This window comes from Cibotium barometz, chromosome 6 (genome assembly GCF_041138505.1).
Source record: "Cibotium barometz isolate CiBa-2024 chromosome 6, ASM4113850v1, whole genome shotgun sequence".
NCBI lineage: Eukaryota > Viridiplantae > Streptophyta > Polypodiopsida > Cyatheales > Cibotiaceae > Cibotium > Cibotium barometz.
This window is the reverse complement of record NC_141051.1, coordinates 26,657,516-26,679,905: the sequence shown is the minus strand read 5'-3', so window position 1 is coordinate 26,679,905 and position 22,390 is coordinate 26,657,516. Positions and strand designations below refer to the sequence as shown.

Below are 22,390 nucleotides of genomic sequence, written 5' to 3'. Positions count from 1 at the left end.
ACCAACTATCATACATGGTCTTTCTACACTCAGTTATTGCTGGAAGGAGGTGGTGTGTGGATGGCTATCTCCACACCTCACTTGGTGGACCCTGCTTTGAGAAGCATATTGGATGCTCGGGCTCGTCTTATTTGTTAGAAGTCATCTCCTGTCTATACATATACACCAGGGCCTCTGTTGTGGGTGTGGCAGCCCGTATTAGGTGTTTTCTCATTTTTCCCCACTCTCCATATTTTCCCCCATTTTTCCCTATTTTTCCATGGTGTGGGAGGCTGCCCTATGCTGGCAAGATGATCCAGATGCAGGCCGACTGGAGCAGATGCTGGTCGGGTGTCCACAGCAGGCTGTCGGCTGCCTCTTCTACAGGCCGATTGCATATATGGGGCCATATAAAATGGCCCCATGGCCCCCCACTTCATTGTATCTTATTTTCAGGATTTTTCTTGTGTATATAGAGCAGAGTTACGCGCCTCTCTCTCTCTCTCTCTCTCTCTCTCTCTCTCTCCATTGCTATACTTTTTTTGCACTTGCTCTTGTGTTCTCAGATTTTGTCATCATCTCCGCTGGATATTCTGACATGGTATCAGAGCTCTAGGCTCTTGATAGATCTTGGGAATTGTGTGAGCAAGAGGGGGACTATTGTGTTGCTGATTGGTGGACTGTTTTGGACTGTTCGAGAAGAGGAGAAGCAAGAGGATGTCAGAATACGCAGCGGAGATGATGACCAGATCTCTGGGAACACACGAGCAAAAACGCAGGTAGAAAAACAACACAAGAGAGAGAGAGATGTAGGCGTGTAACTCTGCTCTGATATACACAAGAAGATCCCGAATATGATACAAATATGGTATGGGGGCTGGGGGCCTATTTATATGTCCCCAGATAGGCAGTTGGCCTGTTGAAGAGGCCTCCACGACTGTAGCATCAGTCGGCCAGCACTGGTTGAAGCCCACGACTGAGTATGCCCAGTCGGCCAGCAGCTCAGGGGTCCATGACCGCTGATGGGTTAGTCGGCCAGCTACTCAGTGCTCCTGCCAACTCAGAACTGCCTCCCAAGCCATAGAAAAAATAGGAAAAATAGGGGAAAAATACGGGGAGTGAGGAAAAATGATAAAACACCTGATAAGGGCGGGCACACCCACAACAAAGGCCCTGGTGTATAAAACTGGACAAGAGATGACTTCTAACACCCCCTCTCAGCTCCTGGCTGTGTAACCAACCATTGGGAGCTGGGGTGCCGCCTGAGCAAATCTTGAGAGAGCGACTTCGTGAAGAGGTCCACCGTACTGTCCTCCGTCGAACAGAACTCTAGCAAGATGTCATCAGCAACGATCTGTTCACGAACAAAGTGCCTCTGGATGACCATGGGTTCCTCCAGTGGAAGCCCAAACCTGCAATGCAACCTCTGCATCCTCACCACCTCACAAGCAGCATCACAAACAGCCCGATACTCTGCCTCTGTTCTCGACAAGGCAAAAGATGACTGTCTCCAACTGCTCCGGAAAACTGCTCCTGGGCCTGAAGTAGATCCCCTTGTGTCCGGATCTCCTCCCCAAACCGAGTCACTCCAACTGTGGAGTCGGACTCCATCCAACAATCCCCCAGTCCCTGATCCTTCGTATGCTGCAGAAACCATAGGAAACGCAATCCTGTCTCCCAAAGAGACATCTGCAACCATGAGCTCAACTGCCTCATCAGGAAGCTCCCGTCCAATCTGGTGTCCATCAACTAGATCAATGAACCATACAGCTTTTGAGTCACAGAGACATCACACTGCTCACAAGGATCAACACCTGTTACGGTGCACAAACAAGTCCTGGAAACCTGATGAAACCTGTCAACCACCCCCTCTGAATCCGGAACCACAAAGCCTGGAGAAACCACCTCCTTCTGCAAGTAAGCACCTGCCACCTGCCTGGCTTTTCGAAAGGTCCCCGTGGAAAGAACATCCTCAACAACTGGAAGTTCTATGTCCCGAATACTACGAGACATCAGAGCATAAGTGACCTGTTCAGCTTCCTCTGACTCACGAACACAAGAACTACCACCATCAGTACTCGAAAGTTCCTGCCAACTGCTGCCATCTACTGGCAAGCTATCCACCACCTGGTCTCGGAAAGCTCGCACCTGCAGCGTATCCACACTTAAGTGGCCATTACCAGACTGCCACTCATCACAAACCTGAGGACCTGGGGGAGAGAGTGCTGAAAGCCTGTAAACTCCATTCTCCACTCCACCTTCCCAAACCACTTGGCCTGTTGCTTTGTCGCGGAGAACAACAAAATGCTCATCAAACTCCACCCGTATGCCAGTCTTGCAAACCTGATGCACTGACAACAGATGAAAACCAAGTGCCGGAACATACAACACCTGGGAGGAATGCTTCCCCCCTCTGCCATCGGGAACTATCTCCATCCTGCCCTCACTGTGAACTGGGATAGTGGACGTATTCCCAGTAAGAATATGACCAGAAAGCCTGCAAAGATCCTGTAAACCAGAACGTGAAGGAGTCATGTGCCTGGAAGCACCACTATCGAGAATCCACTCCCGAGTATCCGTTGCGGGGAGTCCTCCAATCTCCTCCCTGCCCGAAGAAAATAAAACATCGGTGTCCATCACCTCCAGGTGCACAAAAGCCGGAGTCTTCATGATTGCTGCTGAGGAATCTTCACCCTTCTCGGTCTTCCGCTTGGGACACTGCCTCCAGTAGTGGCCTTTCTTGCCACAATCATTACAGGTCCTCTCTGCCTTCAATTTCTCGCGGTCAGCGTCGGACTTCTTCTCAGAAGACTTCTCCGATGAAGCCTTCCCTTTGCCCGGGTTACGGCCTTTCGACCGTTGGCCAGTAAAGGCCTCCGAACCTCCACCTTGAGGAGGGTTCATGAATCGTTCCTCCTGGTCCAGGACCATGGGCACAAGCTCCTCCCACGTGATGGTGCTGAGCCTGCCCCACTGGTAATCAAAGAGGAGTAAAATGCTGAGTACGAAGAGGGCAAGTGTGACAGCAACGTGATGGCCATGTCCTCTGACGATATCTCCTTCCCAGCCTGAAGAACTTCCTGCTGAAGAGCCTGTAGCTTGTTAATATGCTCCTGCATCGTTGACGACTTTGCAGGGCTCATAACCCGCATCTGTACTTCCAAGGAAATCCTCTTCATGGGCGATACCCTGTTGTAAAGTGAGGCCAAATGCTGCCATATACCTCTGGCCAGCGTCATATGCTTTACATGATTGATTACCTGTGGTGTGCAGTTGAGGAAAATAAACGAACGGACCGTGGCGTTGACACGATCCCACATCTGTGTCTGAGCCTCCCGGTCCTTCCGGATCGACGGTAACTCCCCTTCCTCTACTTCCGGCTGTGGAACACCAACGACGACGAAATCGGCGAGGTCGTAAGACTCCAGAACAGATTCCATCATCACCTTCCATATGCCGTAGTTACTCCCGTCCAACTGACGGTCCACCGGGAACGTGGGGAGTGTCGGGATCTTCACATGTCTCTCGGCCATCTCAAACAGATCTGCCATTGCGGGGATGTACTCTGAAAAGGGTGGGTGGGTGGGAGCAAAGAAGAACTAAAACCTGCAAGTGGCTGTCCAGCAAATCAGCCCGCCTTCCTCTTGCTTCTCCTCTTCCCGAACAGTCCAAAACAGTCCACCAATCAGCCACAAAACAGTCCCCCTCTTGCTCACACAAATCCCAAGACCTATCTAGAGCCTAGGCTCTGATACCATGTCAGAATACGCAGCGGAGATGATGACCAGATCTTTGGGAACACAAGAGCAAAAACGCAGGCAGAAAAACAGCACAAGAGAGAGAGAGAGATGTAGGCGTGTAACTCTGCTCTGATATACACAAGAAGATCCCGAATATGATACAAATATGGTATGGGGGCTGGGGGCCTATTTATATGCCCCCAGATAGGCAGTCGGCCTGCTGAAGAAGCCTCCACGACTGTAGCATCAGTCGGCCAGCACTGGTTGAAGTCCACGATTGAGTATGCCTAGTCGGCCAGCAGCTCAGGGGTCCACGACTGCTGATGGGTCAGTCGGCCAGCTACTCAGTGCTCTTGCCAACTCAGAACTGCCTTCCAAGCCACAGAAAAAATAGGAAAAATAGGGGAAAAATACGGGGAGTGAGGAAAAATGATAAAACACTTGATAAGGGCGGGCACACCCACAACAAAGGCCCTGGTGTATAAAACTGGACAGGAGATGACTTCTAATAGAGGAAGGCGGGCTGATTTGCTAGATAGCCACTTGCAGGTTTAAGTTCTTCTTGTTCCCACCCACCCACCCTTTTCAATTACTTTCTTGCAATGGCAGATTTACTCGAGATGGCTGAGAAGCATGTGAAGATCCCGACACTCCCCACGTTCCCTGTGGACCATCAATTGGATGGGAATAACTACGGCATCTGGAAGGTAATGATGGAATCTGTTCTGGAGTCTTCTGACCTTGATGATTTCATTGTTGTTGGGGTTCCACGGCCGGAGGTAGAGGAAGGGGAGTTACCCTCGATTTGAAAGGACCGCGAGGCACATGCACAATCGTGGGATCGTGTCAATGCCAGGGTCCGTTCCTTCATCTTCCTCAACGGCACACCGCAGGTAATCAATCATATAAAGCATATGACGCTGGCCAGAGGTATATGGCAGCATTTGGCTTCTCTTTATAACAGGGTATCACCCATGAAGAGGATTTCCTTGGAAGCACAGATGTGGGTTATGAATCCAGCGAAGTCGTTGACGATGCGGGAGCACATTAACAAGTTGCAGGCTCTTCAGCAGGAAGTTCTTCAGGCTGGGAAGGAGATATCATTGGAGGATATGGCCATAACGTTGCTGTCGCATTTGCCCTCTCAGTACTCAGCATTCTACTCGTCTTTGATTACCAGTTGGCAGACTCAGCACCATCACGTGGGAGGAGCTTGTGCCCATGGTCTTGGACCAGGAGGAAAGATTCTCGAACCCTCCACAGAGCGGAGGTTCAGAGGCCTTAAGTGGCCTATGGTCGAAAGGCCGTAACAACAAGGGCAAAGGGAAGGCTTCATCGGAGAAGTCTTCTGAGAAGATGTCCGACTCAGATCGCGACAAATTGAAGGCAGAGAGGACTTGTAATGATTGTGGCGATGAGAAAGGCCACTATTGGAGGCAGTGTCCCAAGCGGAGCACCGACAAGGGTGCAGAATCCTCAGCAGCAACCCCGTGAAGACTCCAGCTTTTGTGCACCTGGAGGTGATGGACACCGATGTTTCATTTTCTTCGGGCAGAGAGGAGGTTGGAGGACTCGCCGCTACGGATACTCGGGAGTGGATTCTAGACAGTGGTGCTTCCCGGCACATGACTCCCTCCCGTTCGGATTTACAGGATCTGTGCAGGTATTCTGGTCACATTCTTACTGGGGATACATCCACTATCCCAGTTCACAGTGAGGGCAGGTTGGAGATAGTTCCCGATGGCAGAGGGGGGAAGCATTCCTCCCAGGTGTTGTATGTTCCATCACTTGGTTTTCATCTGTTGTCAGTGCATTAAGTTTGCAAGACTGGCGTACGGGTGGAGTTTGATGAGCATTTTGTTGCTCTTCGGGACAAGGCAACAAGCCAGGTAGTTTGGGAAGGCGGAGTGGAGAATGGAGTTTACAAACTTTCAGCACTCTCTCTTCTAGGTCCTCAGTTTTGTGATGAGTGGCAGTCTAGTAATGGCCACTTAAGTATGGATACGCTGCAGGTGCAGGCTTTCCGGGACCAGATGGAGGATAGCTTGCCAGTTGATGGCAGCAGTTGGCAGGAACTTTCCAGTACTGATGCTGGTAGTTCTTGTGTTCGTCAGTCAGAGGAAACTTTACAGGTAACTTATGCTCTGATGTCTCGTAGTATTCGGGACAAAGAAACTCCTGTAGATGAGGAAGTTCTTTCCACGGGGACCTATTGGAAAGCCAGGCAGGTGATAGTTGATTACTTGCAGAAGGAGGTGAATGTTTCACATTCTCCAGACTTTGTGGTTCCGGATTTAGAGGGGGTGGTTTACAGGTTTCCGAAGGCCTTGAGTGGTCTTCAACAGGTTTCGAGGACTTGGCATCCCACCGTAATAGGTGTTGATCCTTGTGAGCAGTATGATGCCTCCTTGACTCGGAAGCAGAAGGGTTCATTGATTTGGTTGATGCATACCAGATTGGACGGGAGCTTCCTGATGAGGTTGTTGAGCTCATGTTTGCAGATGACTCTTTGGGAGGCAAGATTGCGTATCTTGGGGTTTCTGCAACATGCGAAGGATCTTGGACTCTTCTACAAGGAGGGGGATTGATGGATGGAGTCCGACTTCAAGGTTGGAGTGGCTCAGATTGGGGAGGAGATCCAGACACGAGGAGATCTACTTCAGGATACAGTTTTACCCTCAGCTCAGGAGTAGTTTTATGGAGCAGTAAGAGGCAGCCATCTATTGCCTTGTCGACGACCTTGTCGACGACACAGGCAGAGTACCGGGCTACTTGTGGTGCTGCTTGTGAGGTGGTGAGGTTGCAGAGGTTACTTGGTAGGATTGGGTTTCCACTAGTGGAACCCACGGTCATCCAGAGGCATTTTGTTCGTGAAAAGATTGTTGCTGATGACATCTTGCTAGAGTTCTGTTCGATGGAGGACAGTGCGGTGGACCTCTTCATGAAGTCTCTACCTCAGGCTATGCTCCGGCGGCACTCCAGCTCCTTGGGGTTGGTTCCACAGCCAAGAGCTGAGAGGGGGTGTTAGAAGTCATCTCCTGTCTATACATATACACCAGGGTCTCTGTTGTGGGTGTGCCCGTCCGTATTAGGTGTTTTCTCATTTTTCCCCACTCTCCATATTTTTTTCCCATTTTTCCATGGTGTGGGAGGCTGCCCTATGCTGGCAGGATGATCCAGATGTAGGCCGACTATTGGCTGCTGGCCGATTGGAGCAGATGCTGGTCGGGTGTCCACAGCAGGCTGTCGACTGCCTCTTCTACAGGCTGACCCCATATATGGGGCCATATAAAATGGCATATATGGCCCCATGGCCCCCCACTTCATTGTATCTTATTTTCGGGAATTTTCTTGTGTATATAGAGCAGAGTTACACTCCTCTCTCTCTCTCTCTCTCTCTCTCCCCATTGCTGTATTTTTTCTGCACTTGCTCTTGTGTTCTCATATTTTTTTATCATCTCCGCTGCATATTCTGACATTATCATCATCCATTGCATGACTCCATCGATACAGGCACAGTTTGTCTCTACCCGGAGTAATGCTCATCAGATGTGGACAAAGATTCATAGGAGGTATGGGAGAGGTTCGACAGTGAAGATTGCCAAATTGGAGTCAGATCTGGAGAAGCTTACAATCAATGAGTCAAATAACTTGATTGAGAAGATTGGAGAGTTCACCCGTATCAAGCTGCAGCTTGAGGAGTACGGGAGCACCATCAACAATCCCATCCATAAACTTCTTGGCAAATTGCCTGCTTCCTTTGATTCTTTTAAGGATAATATTTATTTCCATGATCCACCCCTCCCCTTTTGAGGAAGTCATGAGTTATCTCCACGACAAGTGCATGCTTTGCGGAAAATGCAATTTGGAGAAGTTTGCTTTTGTTGCCTCTGACAAGGGCAAAGGCAAAGGCAAAAAAGGGACCTCCAACAACAACAACAAAAACAAAAACAAAGGCAAAGGGAAGGGTAAACAGGATTCAAAGGAGTCCAAGGACAAAAGCAATGAATTTGATTACTGTGGCAGGACAGGTCATACGGAGGCTCGTTGTGTTGCTTGTCGTGATGACTCTTGAGCAGCCAAAGCCAAGTATAAAGCCGAGGATGCTTCCAGAGCATATGACAAGGACAACACCAAAGACAAGGGCAAGGACAACGTTTCAGAGGAGGGATTTGCCAAAGTTGCATACATGGCAGTCATCACAGATTCATCTACTTCTTCACAGGATTCACTGCTCGTGATCACAGCTATGACTTCTCTAGAAGAGGTCAGTGACACATTTGAAGTGGTGGAATGGGTTGGTGATAGTAGTGTTTCTGCCCACATGACCAATCAAGCCCATATCTTGGAGGACTACTAGACTCCCTCTTCTTCAGTTCGTATCGGTGACAACTCTTCGCTTCTTGTCACCAGGGTTGGTAATGTTTCTTTGAGTTCCTCTGTCACCTTACATCATGTTTTATATGTACCATAGATTTCCAAAAATCTGTTTTCAGTGTACAAAGCTTCTTAGAAGGGACTTGGTGTGTACTTTGATGATGAGGTTATTGAAGGTATCGACAGAAAGACTCTCTCGGTTGTTACCAATGGAGTCCATGATGGGGGGTCTCTACAAGATCACCAACTTTTCTTCCCACATCCCTCACACTGACTCACATATTCATCAGCTTTTCTCCCCCTTGATGGCTTTGGTTTCTGAGGCAGATACTTCTCTGTGGCATTCTTGTTTTGGTCATGTACCCATTGTTGCCTTACAGAAGTTTCATTCTCAGCAAGTTGTCAGCGGACTACCTCAGCTCAGGTCTCTTTCACACATTTGCTCATCCTGCATGATGGGCAAGCATCATCGAGATGCGTTTTCAGAGGAGGCCACTCATCAAGCAACCCGAAGACTGGAGCTTATACATGCAGATCTTGTTGGACCCATGGAGGTTGAGTCTCTTGGAGGGGCTCGATATTTTCTTCTTCTTGTGGACGATTTCACTCGCAACGTCTGGGCATGTTTTGTGGCTCGCAAGTCAGATGCTTTTGCCAGTTTCAGGACTTGGATCACGATGGTGGAAAATCACTCTGGCGGTACAGTTTCTTTTCTGCGGACTGATAATGGTGGTGAGTTTATACCGTTTGATAACTTCCTTGCGTTGAAGGGCATTCACCGACAGACCACAGTTCCATACACTCCTCAGCAGAATGGAGTTGTGGAATGGAAGAACCGGACCGTAAAAGAGATGGCTCGTTCTTTGTTGCATCATGCAGGTCTCCCTCCTGCTTTCTGGGGTGAAGTTGTGTCTACCTTAGTTTATCTCATTAACCGCTCTCTCACAAAAGTGGTTGAGGGGATAACCCCGGACGAGGCTTTTATAGGACACAAGCATTCTGTTTCTCATCTACGTATTTTCGGTTGTGTTGCTTATGTGTATGTCCCTGATCAGAAGAGGACCACACTTGTACCGAAGTCAAAGAGGATGATCTTCACAGGCTACATTTTGAGATCCAAAGGGTATCGCTTCTGGGATCTTGAGGTTGATGACATCATCGTTTCCCATGATGCTCAGTTTGATGAGAGCTTGTTTGGCATCGAATCCTCTCCACCTGATACATCTACAGATTTTTGTGGATGTTCCATTCCCAACGGATGTTAGTGATCTTATACCTCTTCCACATCCAGCTCCTCCTCCTCCTCTTGTTGCAACTCCAGTGCTAGCTGCTGCTTTACAGTCACCAGTTCCTGTCGCAGCAGCTTCTGCAGCTCCCAGTCCCTCTGAGTCCTACTTTGACTCCAGGATTACTCCCACCAGTGCTTACTTCATCACCTCTCCCAGCAGCATCGGATGAGTCCTCTACTCCAGCTGGATCTTCTTCTTCTTCTTCGCGCTTTGAGACGAAGACTGGCCTACCTTGGTGGGTTCAGCAACTATTTAGAGAGTGTGGTCTCACTGATGCACAACTCCATGACCGAATCTCTACCACCACCCCTAGACCTCGCCGTTTATCTCGGGCTTCCACATCTCATCACACAGTGAATTATGCTCTCATGACTTCTCTCTAGAAGATTGATGAGCCTGAGAGTCCAGAGGAGGCTCTTTCACAACCGCAGTGGCGGCAAGCCATGGAAGCAGAGATGTCCTCTATTGAGAGCTATCACACTTGGTCTATGGTGCCACGGCCTCTACATTGTCATGTGGTTGACGTGAAATGGATTTTCAAAGTCAAGTTTCATGCAGATGGTTCTTTGGATAAGTACAAAGCTCGCCTTGTTGCTCGAGGACTTGCTCAGAAGACAGGTGAAGAATTTGATGAGACATTTGCTCCTACAGCCAGGTATACCACCATCAGGATTGTTTTGGCTTTGGTTGCACACTTGAGATATTCCGTGTTCCATATGGATGTCAAATTTGCTTTTTTGAATGGAGATTTAGAGCAGGAAGTTTATGTTGAGCAGCCTCCTGGTTTTGTGACTCGGGGACATGACACTCATGTGTATCTTTTGAAGAAGGCTCTTTATGGTCTCAAACAGGCACCGCGTGCGTGGTATCAGAAGATTGATGCCCTCTTGTTATCTCTTGGCTTTGAAAGGACATATGCTGACAACAATCTCTATGTGCTTCTTTTTGATGGGGATATTTGTGTCATTGTTTTGTATGTTGATGACCTCATTGTGGGGGTTTGAGCTATTAGGGTTAGGGTTTGGAAGGTACTTCAGCAAGAGGCGTGAGAGACAGAGAGAGGAACACGACTTCTCATGTATTGAGTAGTGATAAAATGAAGTACAATAGCCACATAAAGATGTGACCTAAAAGTTGTGTTCACATGGTCCGGCCATAAAGTGTGCCATGTGGACCAAATCACTTATAAACCATAATAAGTGAAACTAAGCTAAAACTGGGGGAAAGAACCTCCACTAACTGAAGTAAAAAGTGCCCCAGTAACCTACTGATGATCACTAGCACTCCCCTGGTGCATATACAGCATAAAACCCAACAAACCCCCCTGGAGTGATATGTGATCACTGTACATCATCCACCAAAAGGAAACAAATTCAAAGCAGTGCGGAATGCTTTGAATTTTAGACGTGGTAATGCCTTGGTGAAGATGTCTGCCACATTCTGATCTGTAGGACAGTAGATCAGACTGATATCACCTGCCTGGAGTCTCTCCCGAACAAAATGATAGTGAATCTCAATGTGTTTCGTGTGAGCATGAAACACAGGATTCCTGGCCACGGCAATGGCACTCTGACTATCAGTATAGATAGGTGTAGGCTCCTCCACTGAAATATCCATATCAGTCATAAGACGACGCAGCCAGACACACTCAACGGTAGTAGTGTAAGCTGCTTTGTACTCTGCCTCACAAGACGAAGTGGCCACTGTGGTCCGTTTCTTGCTTAGCCAAGAAATACATGAAGAGCCAAGAAAGAAACAATTGCCACTAGTGGAATGTCTGGTATCAAAATCACTAGCCCAATCAGAATCGCTGTAAGCATATAACTGCATGTCACCCCCCTCAGGATAAAGCAATCCAAGAGACAAGGTACCCTGCAAATACCGAAATACACGCTTCACAGCTTGCCAATGTGACAATCGCGGGCTGTGCATGAATCTGCTCAACTGAGATACGGCATACTGAATATCTGGCCGTGTAGTACACAAGTAAATAAGGCACCCAACAGCCTGAGCATATGTAGTGGCATCAAATAAAATACTGTCATCCTGTAGTGACAGTTTCATCCTAGGCTCCATTGGAGTGCTAATAGGCTTGCAATCCTGAAATTTAAACTTCTCCAGAAGTTTAGCAACATACCGAGATTGCAACAACCCAATGCCTCTGTTATCCTGCACAAACTGTATGCCCAAATAGTAGTGTACGAGCCCCAAATCAGACATGTCAAATGTTTGTTGTAGTAACTCTTAAAAAACTGTAATTTTGTCATCATTTGATCCCATGAGCAAAAGATCATCTACATAAAGACTGATGACCAGCAGATCTTTCTCTTCTTTCTTTACATACAAAGTGGCTTCTGAAGGATTGTTCACAAAGCCTTGAGTGAGCAGGAAAGCATCTATCTTTGCATACCAAGCTCGTGGAGCTTGTTTCAAACCATACAAGGCCTTTTTCAGCCTGCATACTTTCCCTTCATGACCATGTTCTGCAAAACCTATGGGCTGGTGTACATAAACTTCCTCCTCGAGGTCCCCATGTAGGAAAGCAGTCTTGATGTCCAATTGATGAACAACCCAACCACGATGTGCAGCCAATGCAATGACACACCTAAGTGTCGACATACGGGATGTAGGAGCAAATGTCTCCTCATAATCAATGCCCTTCTTCTGTGCATAGCCCTTTGCAACTAGACGGGCTTTGTACCTGTCAATGGATCCATCTGCATGTCTTTTCAACTTATAGACCCACTTAGTACCAATGGCTTTCTTGCCTTTGGGCAGATCAACCAAATCCCATGTTTGATTCTTTTGAATAGAATCAAGTTCATCCTACATGGCTTTGTTCCAATGCACATTGTCTCGTGCATCCACAAATGAATCAGGCTCATCATCATCCTGTAAACTGGCTGCCATAACCATATTTAAATCCATGATGTGTGCATGCTCATTGGTCCGTGTCTCCCTACGAGTACGGCCAGCAAGAGGACCCTCTAGATGGCTGTCCTGTAATGTCCTCAAATACCATCTAGGTATGTGTCTGACCTGTGGAGCCTGCTGCCCCATATTTGGCTCAACTTCTGGCTCAATTGCCTGCTGAATTTCTGCACCATCTTCATGATTAGCTGGCTGTCCTGCACCCTCATGAGTTGGATCACCAACTGTGGAATGAAACTCCATAGGTAGCAGGCCTTCAAACACATCATTTTCAGCATCATAACCAGCCATGGATATTTCTGATTTTTCATCAAAAATCACATCCCGACTAGTAAATATCTTCTTGGACAGTGGGTCATATAACCGGTAGCCCTTGCTCTCACGGCTATACCCAACAAAAATACATTTTGTGGCTTTATCATCCAACTTCCTCCTCAACTCTTTGGGTATGTGTGCATATGCAAGACACCCAAAAGTACGAAAATGTGATACGGAAGGCTTGCGGCCATGCCAAGCCTCAAAAGGAGTAATGGAAACCAATGCCTTTGTGGGACATCGATTCAAAATATGACAAGCACACATACAGCTTCCACCCAAAAGATATGTGGTAGCTTCTTTGCCTTTAACATACATCTGGCCATCTCCATGAGTGACCGATTCTTCCTTTCTGCAACCCCATTCTGCTGTGGAGTATAAGGAGCAGTATACTGATGTTTGATACCTCTACTCTCAAGAAAGGAATTCAACATGTGTGACATATATTCCCCCCCTCGGTCAGAACGGAGAGTCTTAACCTTGCATCCTGACTCTGTTTCAACAAGTGCTACAAAGGCCAAAAATGCATCATATACCTGTGATTTCTGTGTCAACGGATAGACCCAGCATATACGAGAGAAGTCATCAATAAATGTAGCAAAATAGAAGCAACCTCCTAATGACTTCGTCTGCATGGGACCACAAAGATCACTGTGTATAAGCTGCAACTTTGCAGTTGCTCGTAGAGCCTGATCATGTTCGAAGGAAAACCGATGCATTTTTCCCAAAATACAACCTTCACATATGTGATCTGGAGGCTTCTCCATAAGAGGTAGGTCTGTGAACATGTTATGTCGCTGCATAAGCATAAGACTACCAAAATTTACATGCCCCATGCGAGCATGCCATAACTCCACATCAACCATAGCTGGAGTAAGAGTGAATGCATTATAAGCAGACTGATCCACTGGCTGAAATGCATCCAACTGATAGAGTCCATGACATAATGTACCAGTAAGCATCAAGGTCAAAGCATTAGCTTTGTCTCTGACCATGCATTTGTCATCATCAAAGTGGACTTGCATACCACACTGTGCTAAAGAAGAAATGGACAACAGATTCTTCTTTATCCTTGGTACATATAAGGCATCTGTAAGGCGAAGAATAGAGCCATCAATGGCTGTGAGCTGAATCTCCCCAATGCCACGAACTGGATATGAAGCATTATTGGCACACTGAACAGTTTTGCCAATAGGGGCAGGGCCTACATGACAAAACAAATCCCTGCGAGATGTGATATGCTTTGAAGCACCACTATCAAAATACCAAGTACATGCATGTTCAGTCACATTGAGTGCCTGTGAAGACCAAGAGGCATCATAACTGCATGTGTAGAAACAGTAATCCCTGTCTTCAACAAAAGAAGTAGTCTCCGGAGGAGCTTTAGAGGCGCATCATTTACAGACATCCGAGATTCCTCTTCCTACACTCTGTGATGTAGTGACATGGCTTCTTACAGTAATGGCATTTGCCCTTCTTCTTGGGCTATCCATCACCTTTCTTGGTATCCTGAGATGAACCACCATCACCTGAATTCTGATTTGAACTCTTTGGCTGAGATTTGCCTTTCCCTTTTTGACCTGTTGTAAATGCTTGTTCAGCACTTGTGTTCATATTCATGTTCTTCCTGATTTGCTCTTCTTGTAACAAGAGAGCAACAAGTTCCTGATACTTAAGGGGCTCAACAGCATTCCTCATGGTGAGGTTCAAAGAGGTATGAAAAGCCAAGTAGGATCTTGGCAAAGAGTTTAAGATGGTGGATACAAGCTGTGTCTCAGGAATAATCTCATCCACATTGATGAGTTGCTCTCTCAAATCCTGCAGCTTGTTCAAGTGGCTAGACATATCATCTCCTTCATGCATTTTCTGATTTTCCAGCTCGCTTTTCAAAAACGAGATCCGAGCCTCATTACGAGCAGCATACATCTGCTCCAAAGTCACCCATGCATTCCATGAAGAGCCAGCTGAACGAATATGAGGTATAATAGACCTCTGTACTGACAATGCAATAAGTGATAAGGCTTGTGCATCTCTGGCATCCCATGTCTTCTGAGCATTTGTTCTTTGAACAGGCAGTGGCTGACCTGGTGCCTGTGCTTGTTGTCCTCTTCCACGAGCACCCCCTTGGGGAGGAGTCTGTGGAGCCAATGGACCTGGACGTGGTTCATCACCACTAACAAAATCCCAAAGACCTTTTGCCACGAGCACATTTCTCAGCATAAAACTCTACAAGGAGTAATTCATGCCATCCAACTTGTCTTCCTTAGACAAGTACGTGCACACATCACTCTGCTGTTGATTTGCCATTATGCCAATGCACAATGTTGTACTTGTGTATCAAAAAACCCAATAGTAACAACCCTGAAAGCAACTGTACTCCACTGAATACAGCTTACCCAAATATGCCTGCACTCTCAATCCTTTGAATGTGCAACACAATGCACCACTGACTGAGTAGAGCAGTAAAAATGGCTCACACAGTGCCAAAATGCCCAAAAATGCCCAAAGTTATTGCACCCAAAACCTTGCAAAAGACCTGTAGAGATTTCTTTGCAGGAAAATCTCCCTGTATCTGCCAGAAAATTTTCACAGAGAAAATGCCCAAATTTCAAAACTTGTAAAGCTTACCACAAATGTGATTTTTGCAGGTACAAGTCGGTTGTTTGCTGTACGGAACAGTAGTCAGGTACATGTCGACTGCAGGCTATTTGAAACAACAGTTCGAAGCAGGCGCAGCAGGTACTAGTCTGTTGTACGGAGCAGGTACAGTCGATTGTACGGCTATTGGACAGAGCAGGGTACTGTACGGAACTGGGCGAACCTACTCTGCTGCAGGCGTCTGACTGTAGAGCAGCTGCAGGGTACGAAACAGAACTGGTCGCCTGCAGGTGCTGTACGGAGCTGCAGGTTCTAGGCGTTCAGCTGACGGCGCATGGTACAGACAGCTGGGCGAGTGCAACTGACGGCGCGAATGGTATGGACAGCTGGGCGATGAACTGTACTGACAGTTGTAGGTGCTGTTGGTCGCCTGCAGGTATTGTACGGAACTGCAGATTCTAGGCGACTGTGTACGGACAGCTGCAGGGTACGGATGGCTGGGTGAACTTGCTCTGATACCAAATGTGGGGTTTTGAGCTATTAGGGTTAGGGTTTGGAAGGTACTTCAGCAAGAGGCGTGAGAGACAAAGAGAGGAACACGACTTCTCATGTATTGAGTAGTGATAAAATGAAGTACAATAGCCACATAAAGATGTGACCTAAAAGTTGTGTTCACATGGTCCGGCCATAAAGTGTGCCATGTGGACCAAATCACTTATAAACCATAATAAGTGAAACTAAGCTGAAACTGGGGGAAAGAACCTCCACTAACTGAAGTAAAAAGTGCCCCAGTAACCTACTGATGATCACTAGCACTCCCCTGGGTGCATACACAGCATAAAACCCAACACTCATTCTCTCTAGCTCAGATACTGAGTTGGTCACACAGGTTCAGTCCAAGCTTTCAAAGACATTTGAGATGACTGATCTTGGTCTTCTTCATTATTTTCTTTGGTTGGAGGTTTGGCAAAAAGATGACTGTATCTTCATTTCTCAACATAAGTATGTAAAGATGAGTGTATCTTCATTATTTTCTTTGGATGGAGGTTTGGCAGAAGCTGCTCTCACTCTATGGGTTGTCAGATTGTACACCTCTCTCGTCCCATGGATCCCAATGCCAAGTTATCCAAGGAGGATTATACACCCTTGGTGGATTCCACAAAGTACCGGCAGATTGTTGGGTCATTGCTTTACTTTGCCAACACCCGTCCAGATATCTCCTATGCTATGTTCTTAGCTAGTTCTCATCAGCCGCTCGAAGGTCTCATTGGCAAGCACTTGAGAGTTCTTTGTTATCTTCGAGGTACTTCAGATTATGGCATCACCTATTCCAGTGGTGCTGATTTGGTTGGTTTCACAGATTCTGATTGGGCAGGCTGCATTGATACTCGGAGGTCTACATTTGGATATTGCTTCATGCTTGGTAGAGGATTGGTTTCTTGGAAGTCTCAAAAGTAGAGGACTGCTTTTGCTTCTTCCATCGAGGCCGAGTATAAATCCTATCTTCTCTCCTCCACTAAGGCACTTTGGATTCATCATATTCTGGAGCATTTGTGTTGTGCCGACACTTCCCCAGTTGCCATCTTCTCGGATTCTCAAAGTGCTATTGCTCTAGCTCAGAATCCTGTGATACGGGGACGATCCAAGCATATTGAGGTGCATTATCATTTTGTACGTGACTGGATTGAGTTGGGAATCATTACCAGATGTCACTGCCATGTGGCACCTGTGCCTCATACATGCACGTGCATGTGTGTGCACACACACAAAGCACACATACATATTGTATTCTCATTGTTTGTCTTAGTTTGTAAGCTTGGATACATTTGAATTGTGTAAAGGTATTTATTTATGTACGTGCCTGTCACTAGCGATAGATGGTAGCATCAATATGCAATTCTTCTGAGTGGTGATTCCAAATGTTTTAAATGTCCAACTGTATACAAACTTAAAACTTCTGGGATTCCATTTATTGCCCTTGATCATTTACATAGATAAGCTGTTTCTTCTTGAATTATGTAGTCCAAGTTCTTCTTCACAACTGATATGAGGATATGCTATTCCTGTGTGAAATCTGTGTGTGTTGTATGTGAGGAATAAAGTGGGCAACATAAATTGCCTTTGAGCCACTTTCAGGCCCACTGCCTGTGGAATTGCAATATTCCATGTTCTTGCCCCTCCAGAACCCACAAAGGGAGGCTGGGACTAAAGCGTGTGGTTAAATCAATGATTTGAGGCCTTTTTAATGTCAGTTTTTCTAAACTATTTTGCAGTTGCTGACAACTTCTTGTTGCAAACCTTGGCAGATGGAGCAGTTATGCCAGCGTGGTTTGATATTGAGGAGATTCCAATCACAGCTGTAAGTAAAAGACATTCTCCTAAACGTTTCATCATGTCATAGTGCTGCTTGTCTAAGTGAACATGGTTGGAATGCTTTTTTTGATTTAGGTTCAAATACTACCGCATTGGGCAGATAATTAGCTGGTATTTATCAACCAGTCAATTAATTGTTTTTAATTAACTGGTGAATAAATACCAATCTTAGTGTTTGAGTTGGCTGACGATACAGCAATGTTTCTTGAGGCATCTTACTCATGTCTTTGCTCATTTTGCACTACCTTGGAAGAATTTCGTATAGCTGTAGGGGGCTTTATAAATTGGCATAAGTCTGTCGGATTTTGGGTTAGTGACACTTGAGAGGATTGATTGGGGCTTATTCACATGGATTGAGAGAGGACACACTGCCATATATGTTGGATGCCAGGTTGGGATAGACATTACACCTGCCCAGCAGTTTACCCATGTGCCTATGAGCATAAAGACAAGCTCCTTCATTGGAGCTCCAGGAAGCTCGATCTAGCGTCTACAGCCCTGGTGTTAAACGAGGTGTTGCTTGTCACAGCTTGGTATGTCATTGTTTGTTGGTGTTATGATTGTAGATGCATTAGATAGTTGCGGAGGGTGATCTACAACTTCTTATGGTCAGGGCTTGATTGCACATCAAATACTAGGGCCAAAGTTGCTTAGGAAACTATTATCCTTCCCAAGCACGAAGGGGGATTGAACATCATTGATCCAAAGATCGAGTGCAAAGCTTTGCTTGCAAGTTGGTGGCTAGAGCATTCCGTCTTAGAACTGAGCCGTCACCCGTGGAAGGATTTCTTCGTGTGGTGACTAGAGGCACATCACATGTTTTTTGTGAGGCATATTACCGCCTTTCACTGATCTCTACCATCATTCAGGCTTGAAGCAGTATGCGGATATTTTTATGTCAGTGGGTGGCTCTGGGAAGCATTCGTATACTGACCCTTCCCCAGTGATGGTTACTCATGCTTCATGGTGAATCCCATGAGGAGCATATCTTTCTTCAGCTACATTGTGCATAATGCTAGGTTGTTCATGCTTGAACAGATTCAAAGAGTTCCCACTCTCAGGCTTCATTGGGAGGCGTCTGACATTATACCCCCCCATTCATAGGAGATTCCAGCAGAGACTCACTCCTACATCCCTTGGTCCTAGCGCGATGAATTTATCACAAAGAAGCCTCATCTCTCAACATCACGTTGTGACATTGGGCCATACTCTCATGTCTTGCCATGAAGATCCGGATCGTCATCTACCTCTACACAATGGGTTGCCCTCCAACCAGTGGAGATCTATTTTTGGCATGGAACTCTCTTGTCCTGGATGCCCAGCTCCATCTAAGATAGTGTATCATTGCTTATGGGAGTGCAGATGAGCATAGAGGATTTGGGTATCTATAGCCTAGCTCTTGGGCAGACTGAGGAGTGATCCTATTTATATTACTTGGGGTGCTATTGCATGGTTGACTCAGTCTGGCCCACAACTTGTTTTTGAGGGCAGGGAGCAGATCATGTTATGCTTGTCAATAGGGGCATAGCTCAGAGATGTTTGCTTCAGAATATCCCCCAGTTACTACCTGGGAGATTATTGCTAGTATCATGGCGTGGCGTATCTGGAAGACCATATGCTCCGAGGCCTTTGAAGTTCGAGGGTATCCATGTTTATGACACCTAGTGTTTTTGCAGTATATGGAGCGACGTTGTTTACACTCTTTTAGCCACCTAGGCCTGCATACATGGATCTTCTAAAGCTGTGCAAACAAAACGCCACAGATTTATGAGAGAGTGGAACCATGGTATTTTCTTCTTCTCCGCTCCTACGGGGCTTTGATGGCAGCATAGTGGCCCCGATTGGTTGAGATCTCCCTTTGTATGATTTTATTTTATTTATCTTTTATGAAAAAAAAAAGTGTTTGATGAATTAAAAAACCTTTCACATTGTGTTTGTTTTTTTGCTCAGGTATCTCCAAATGATGAGAAAGGATTATTAGTGGCAGTAAGAAGAGTTCATGAAATGTTAGACAAAGAAGTGGAAGGAGGCATCAGCGCAGATAAAATTTTTCTGTGTGGTTTTAGCCAAGGAGGCATGTTATATGTAGCACTTCTTTTAAAATGTTTACACACTAACTGCAGTTGTGTCTCTGGGTGGGTGGGTGCGTTGGTGTGTGGGGATGGGTGGGCTTGATTTTTGTAATTGTGTTTCATCGTATGGATCAGGTGCTTTGACCCTAGCCAGTGCATTGCTGTACCCTAAAAGATTAGCAGGGGCAGCTGTTTTTAGTGGGTGGGTTCCTTTCAGCCCTACATTTCTGGAAAGTGCAACACAAGGAAAGCAGGTACGACAACAATCAGCTAAAATGTCAATCCGGTTTTTCATGCTTTTTTGTATTTCGTAGCTGCAAGGTTGAAAATGCTTGTTGTGAGATGTTTGATTGGTTTTATCTGAGTTGTATTCTTGGTTCTTGAAGAACAGCACCATGTAGTCCCACATATAATCTTTGAGCCATGCCAATGGTATTGGGGGTTATTTGAATGTAAAGTGTGCGGAATGAGGTTGGGCATGGAAAGGAAAGCAAGAAAGCATCACTTTCATGTTGGGTTTTGTTATTTTATTTTTTTGTCCATTTGCCCTTCTTTTTGGGCTTGTTGGCATCCCCTAATTCAAACGTATCACCTCCAGAAGAGGGCTGTCCATGACCAGCCTTATTGGACTGGTATCCCCCATGCTTAAAGCTCTTTGCTTTCCCTTTGTCCTTGGCTGAAAATGCCCTGTCACCACCACGGTTGCTTGATAGATTTGCTCTTGTTTGTTCTTCTTGCAAGAGCCAACCCACCCATTCTTCAAAAGTGATAGGTGCAACACCTCCTCTCATAGAGAGATTGAGAGGTGTGAAAGCCAAATACGTGGGAGGCAAAGATTGCAAAGCATTATTGACCAGTTGTTTGTCTGGGATAACCTCATCAATGTTCAGCAACTGTTCCTGCAAATCTTTCACTTTGGTGAGGTGATCTATCATCCATAGAAAGAGTATCCAATTGCCTCTTCAAGTAGGCAACTCTTGCTTCCAAAGTGTCCCATGCAAGCTTTGTTGTCCTACAAGACCGAACGTGCGAAATGATAGACCTTTTGACAGAAAGGGCTATGAAAGACATGACCTCTGCATCCCTAGAATCCCATCTTCTCTGCTCGTGTAGGAGTAAGATGTTCTACCTCAGCTCCTCGGGTTCTTTGAGCAGCTCCCCTCTGAGGTGTTGCTGGTTGCAAGGTAGGTGGGTGTGTGTCTTGTCACGTGCATCCCGCACTTGGATGCCACGTGGACATATCTGAACAAGGTGCAGGACGACCTGGAGTGGAAACTGGTCCCATGTGAGCCTAGTCCGGGACGAGTAAGCTAGGGTTCCACTGTATGCGTCCGAGGTTAGGTGTGCATTGTTTTGCACATGAAGCAGTGCCAATCCACGCTGTAAGTCTCCCTCTGGAATGATGTCAGTTGTTTTGTGTATCTGGTGTGCTACTGGATGCCAGACCTCTGTGTAGGCATGTAGGATTTGCATGTAGAGATGGGGCCAGCCCAAAGGGCTACCCCAAGATCATTAATGTGGGCATGGGGGAGGTGTAGAACTAACCCCAAGGGGCCAGGAGGGCCCCGCACCAGCCATGTGATGGGCTGGAAGGGGCTGTCGGCCAGCACTATGGCCTATATGCAGCCAGCCGACTGGGCCCCAAGCCCTAAAGGGGTTGTCGGCCAGGTGTGGGACAGCCCACACAGGCTCCTGAGCAGCCCGTTGCCCATGCGCAAGTGGCCAGGCCACTTTTCAGAAAGCGTGAACATCTTTTCAGCATTTATTTGGTATTTGCACAAGTCGTGAAGTATATTTCTGTTGCCTGACTTTTTACTGCTGGCCGACTGGGTACTGGAGGAGGTATAAAAGGCCAGCCTTGTTTTCATTCATTCCATCTCATATTTCACAAAGTGCTGAAGCATCTCAAGGGCCCAGACAGCCAAGGGAGAAACTAACGCAAGGGTGAAAGCTGAAGGTCAAGGGCAGAGATTTATCTCAACCAAAATAGGTCAAAGTACAGTCTTTATTTTCTGATTTGCATCATTCTAATAAAGCAAATACACCATTCATGGTGGGGGCCCTACAGAGGGTATTTGGGACCCAATATTGTGTCCTTTCCTACTCTCTCTCTCTCTCTCTCTATTTTCTGCACATCTACTTTAGTTTTGTGCGTTATTCTCATCGTGAAAGATTGCTGAATTCTGAGCATTGAAGTTACCGATTTGACCCCGAAGCTTCCGCATGTTATAGTGTCATCACCACACACAACGCCCCAAAGTCCTTCGGCTACCAACAGATTATGAATCATGAAACTCCACAAGGAGTAGTTTGATACATCTAGCTTATCCTCCTGGGATAGCACACCAAATACATCTGTCGCATTTTGTGCCATGATGTCAAAATCCACACTTCAATACCTGCAGGCAAATCAAAAAGCACTTACGTGCACTGCCAGGCAACCCAATGTTCCTTTGCAAACTTTCTGCCTAGAAAAAAGCCAACCTCAAGCAAGAGTATTCTTGCTGTAGATTCTCTGTAGTGTCCAAAAACACTCAATGTGTGTACATGTGTTTCAAATCTCTCCCTTGCAAACCTGATACATGCTCCAAACAGAAAGCCGCAAATTTTGCATACAATATTGGCTTCAATTTGTGCTGAATTACATGAACTTCAGAAAAGCCCAAAAGTTGTATTCAGATATGGCCTCAATTTGCACTGAATTGCTTGGATTGGA

The 22,390-nt window shown here is 46.4% G+C and overlaps 1 protein-coding gene across 3 annotated transcripts in view; it reads left to right on the top strand.

The window, feature by feature from the left end:
* LOC147637583 (carboxylesterase SOBER1-like) overlaps positions 1-22,390 on the top strand; it is a 68,771-nt gene that overhangs the window by 30,557 nt on the left and 15,824 nt on the right. For all 3 annotated transcript variants that reach the window (XM_086799394.1, XM_086799393.1, XM_086799392.1), the window contains exons 2-4: positions 17,536-17,588; positions 19,553-19,676; positions 19,810-19,928. In XM_086799394.1, the coding sequence (XP_086655520.1) occupies positions 17,536-17,588; positions 19,553-19,676; positions 19,810-19,928 (296 nt within the window). The remainder of the gene's footprint in view (positions 1-17,535; positions 17,589-19,552; positions 19,677-19,809; positions 19,929-22,390) is intronic.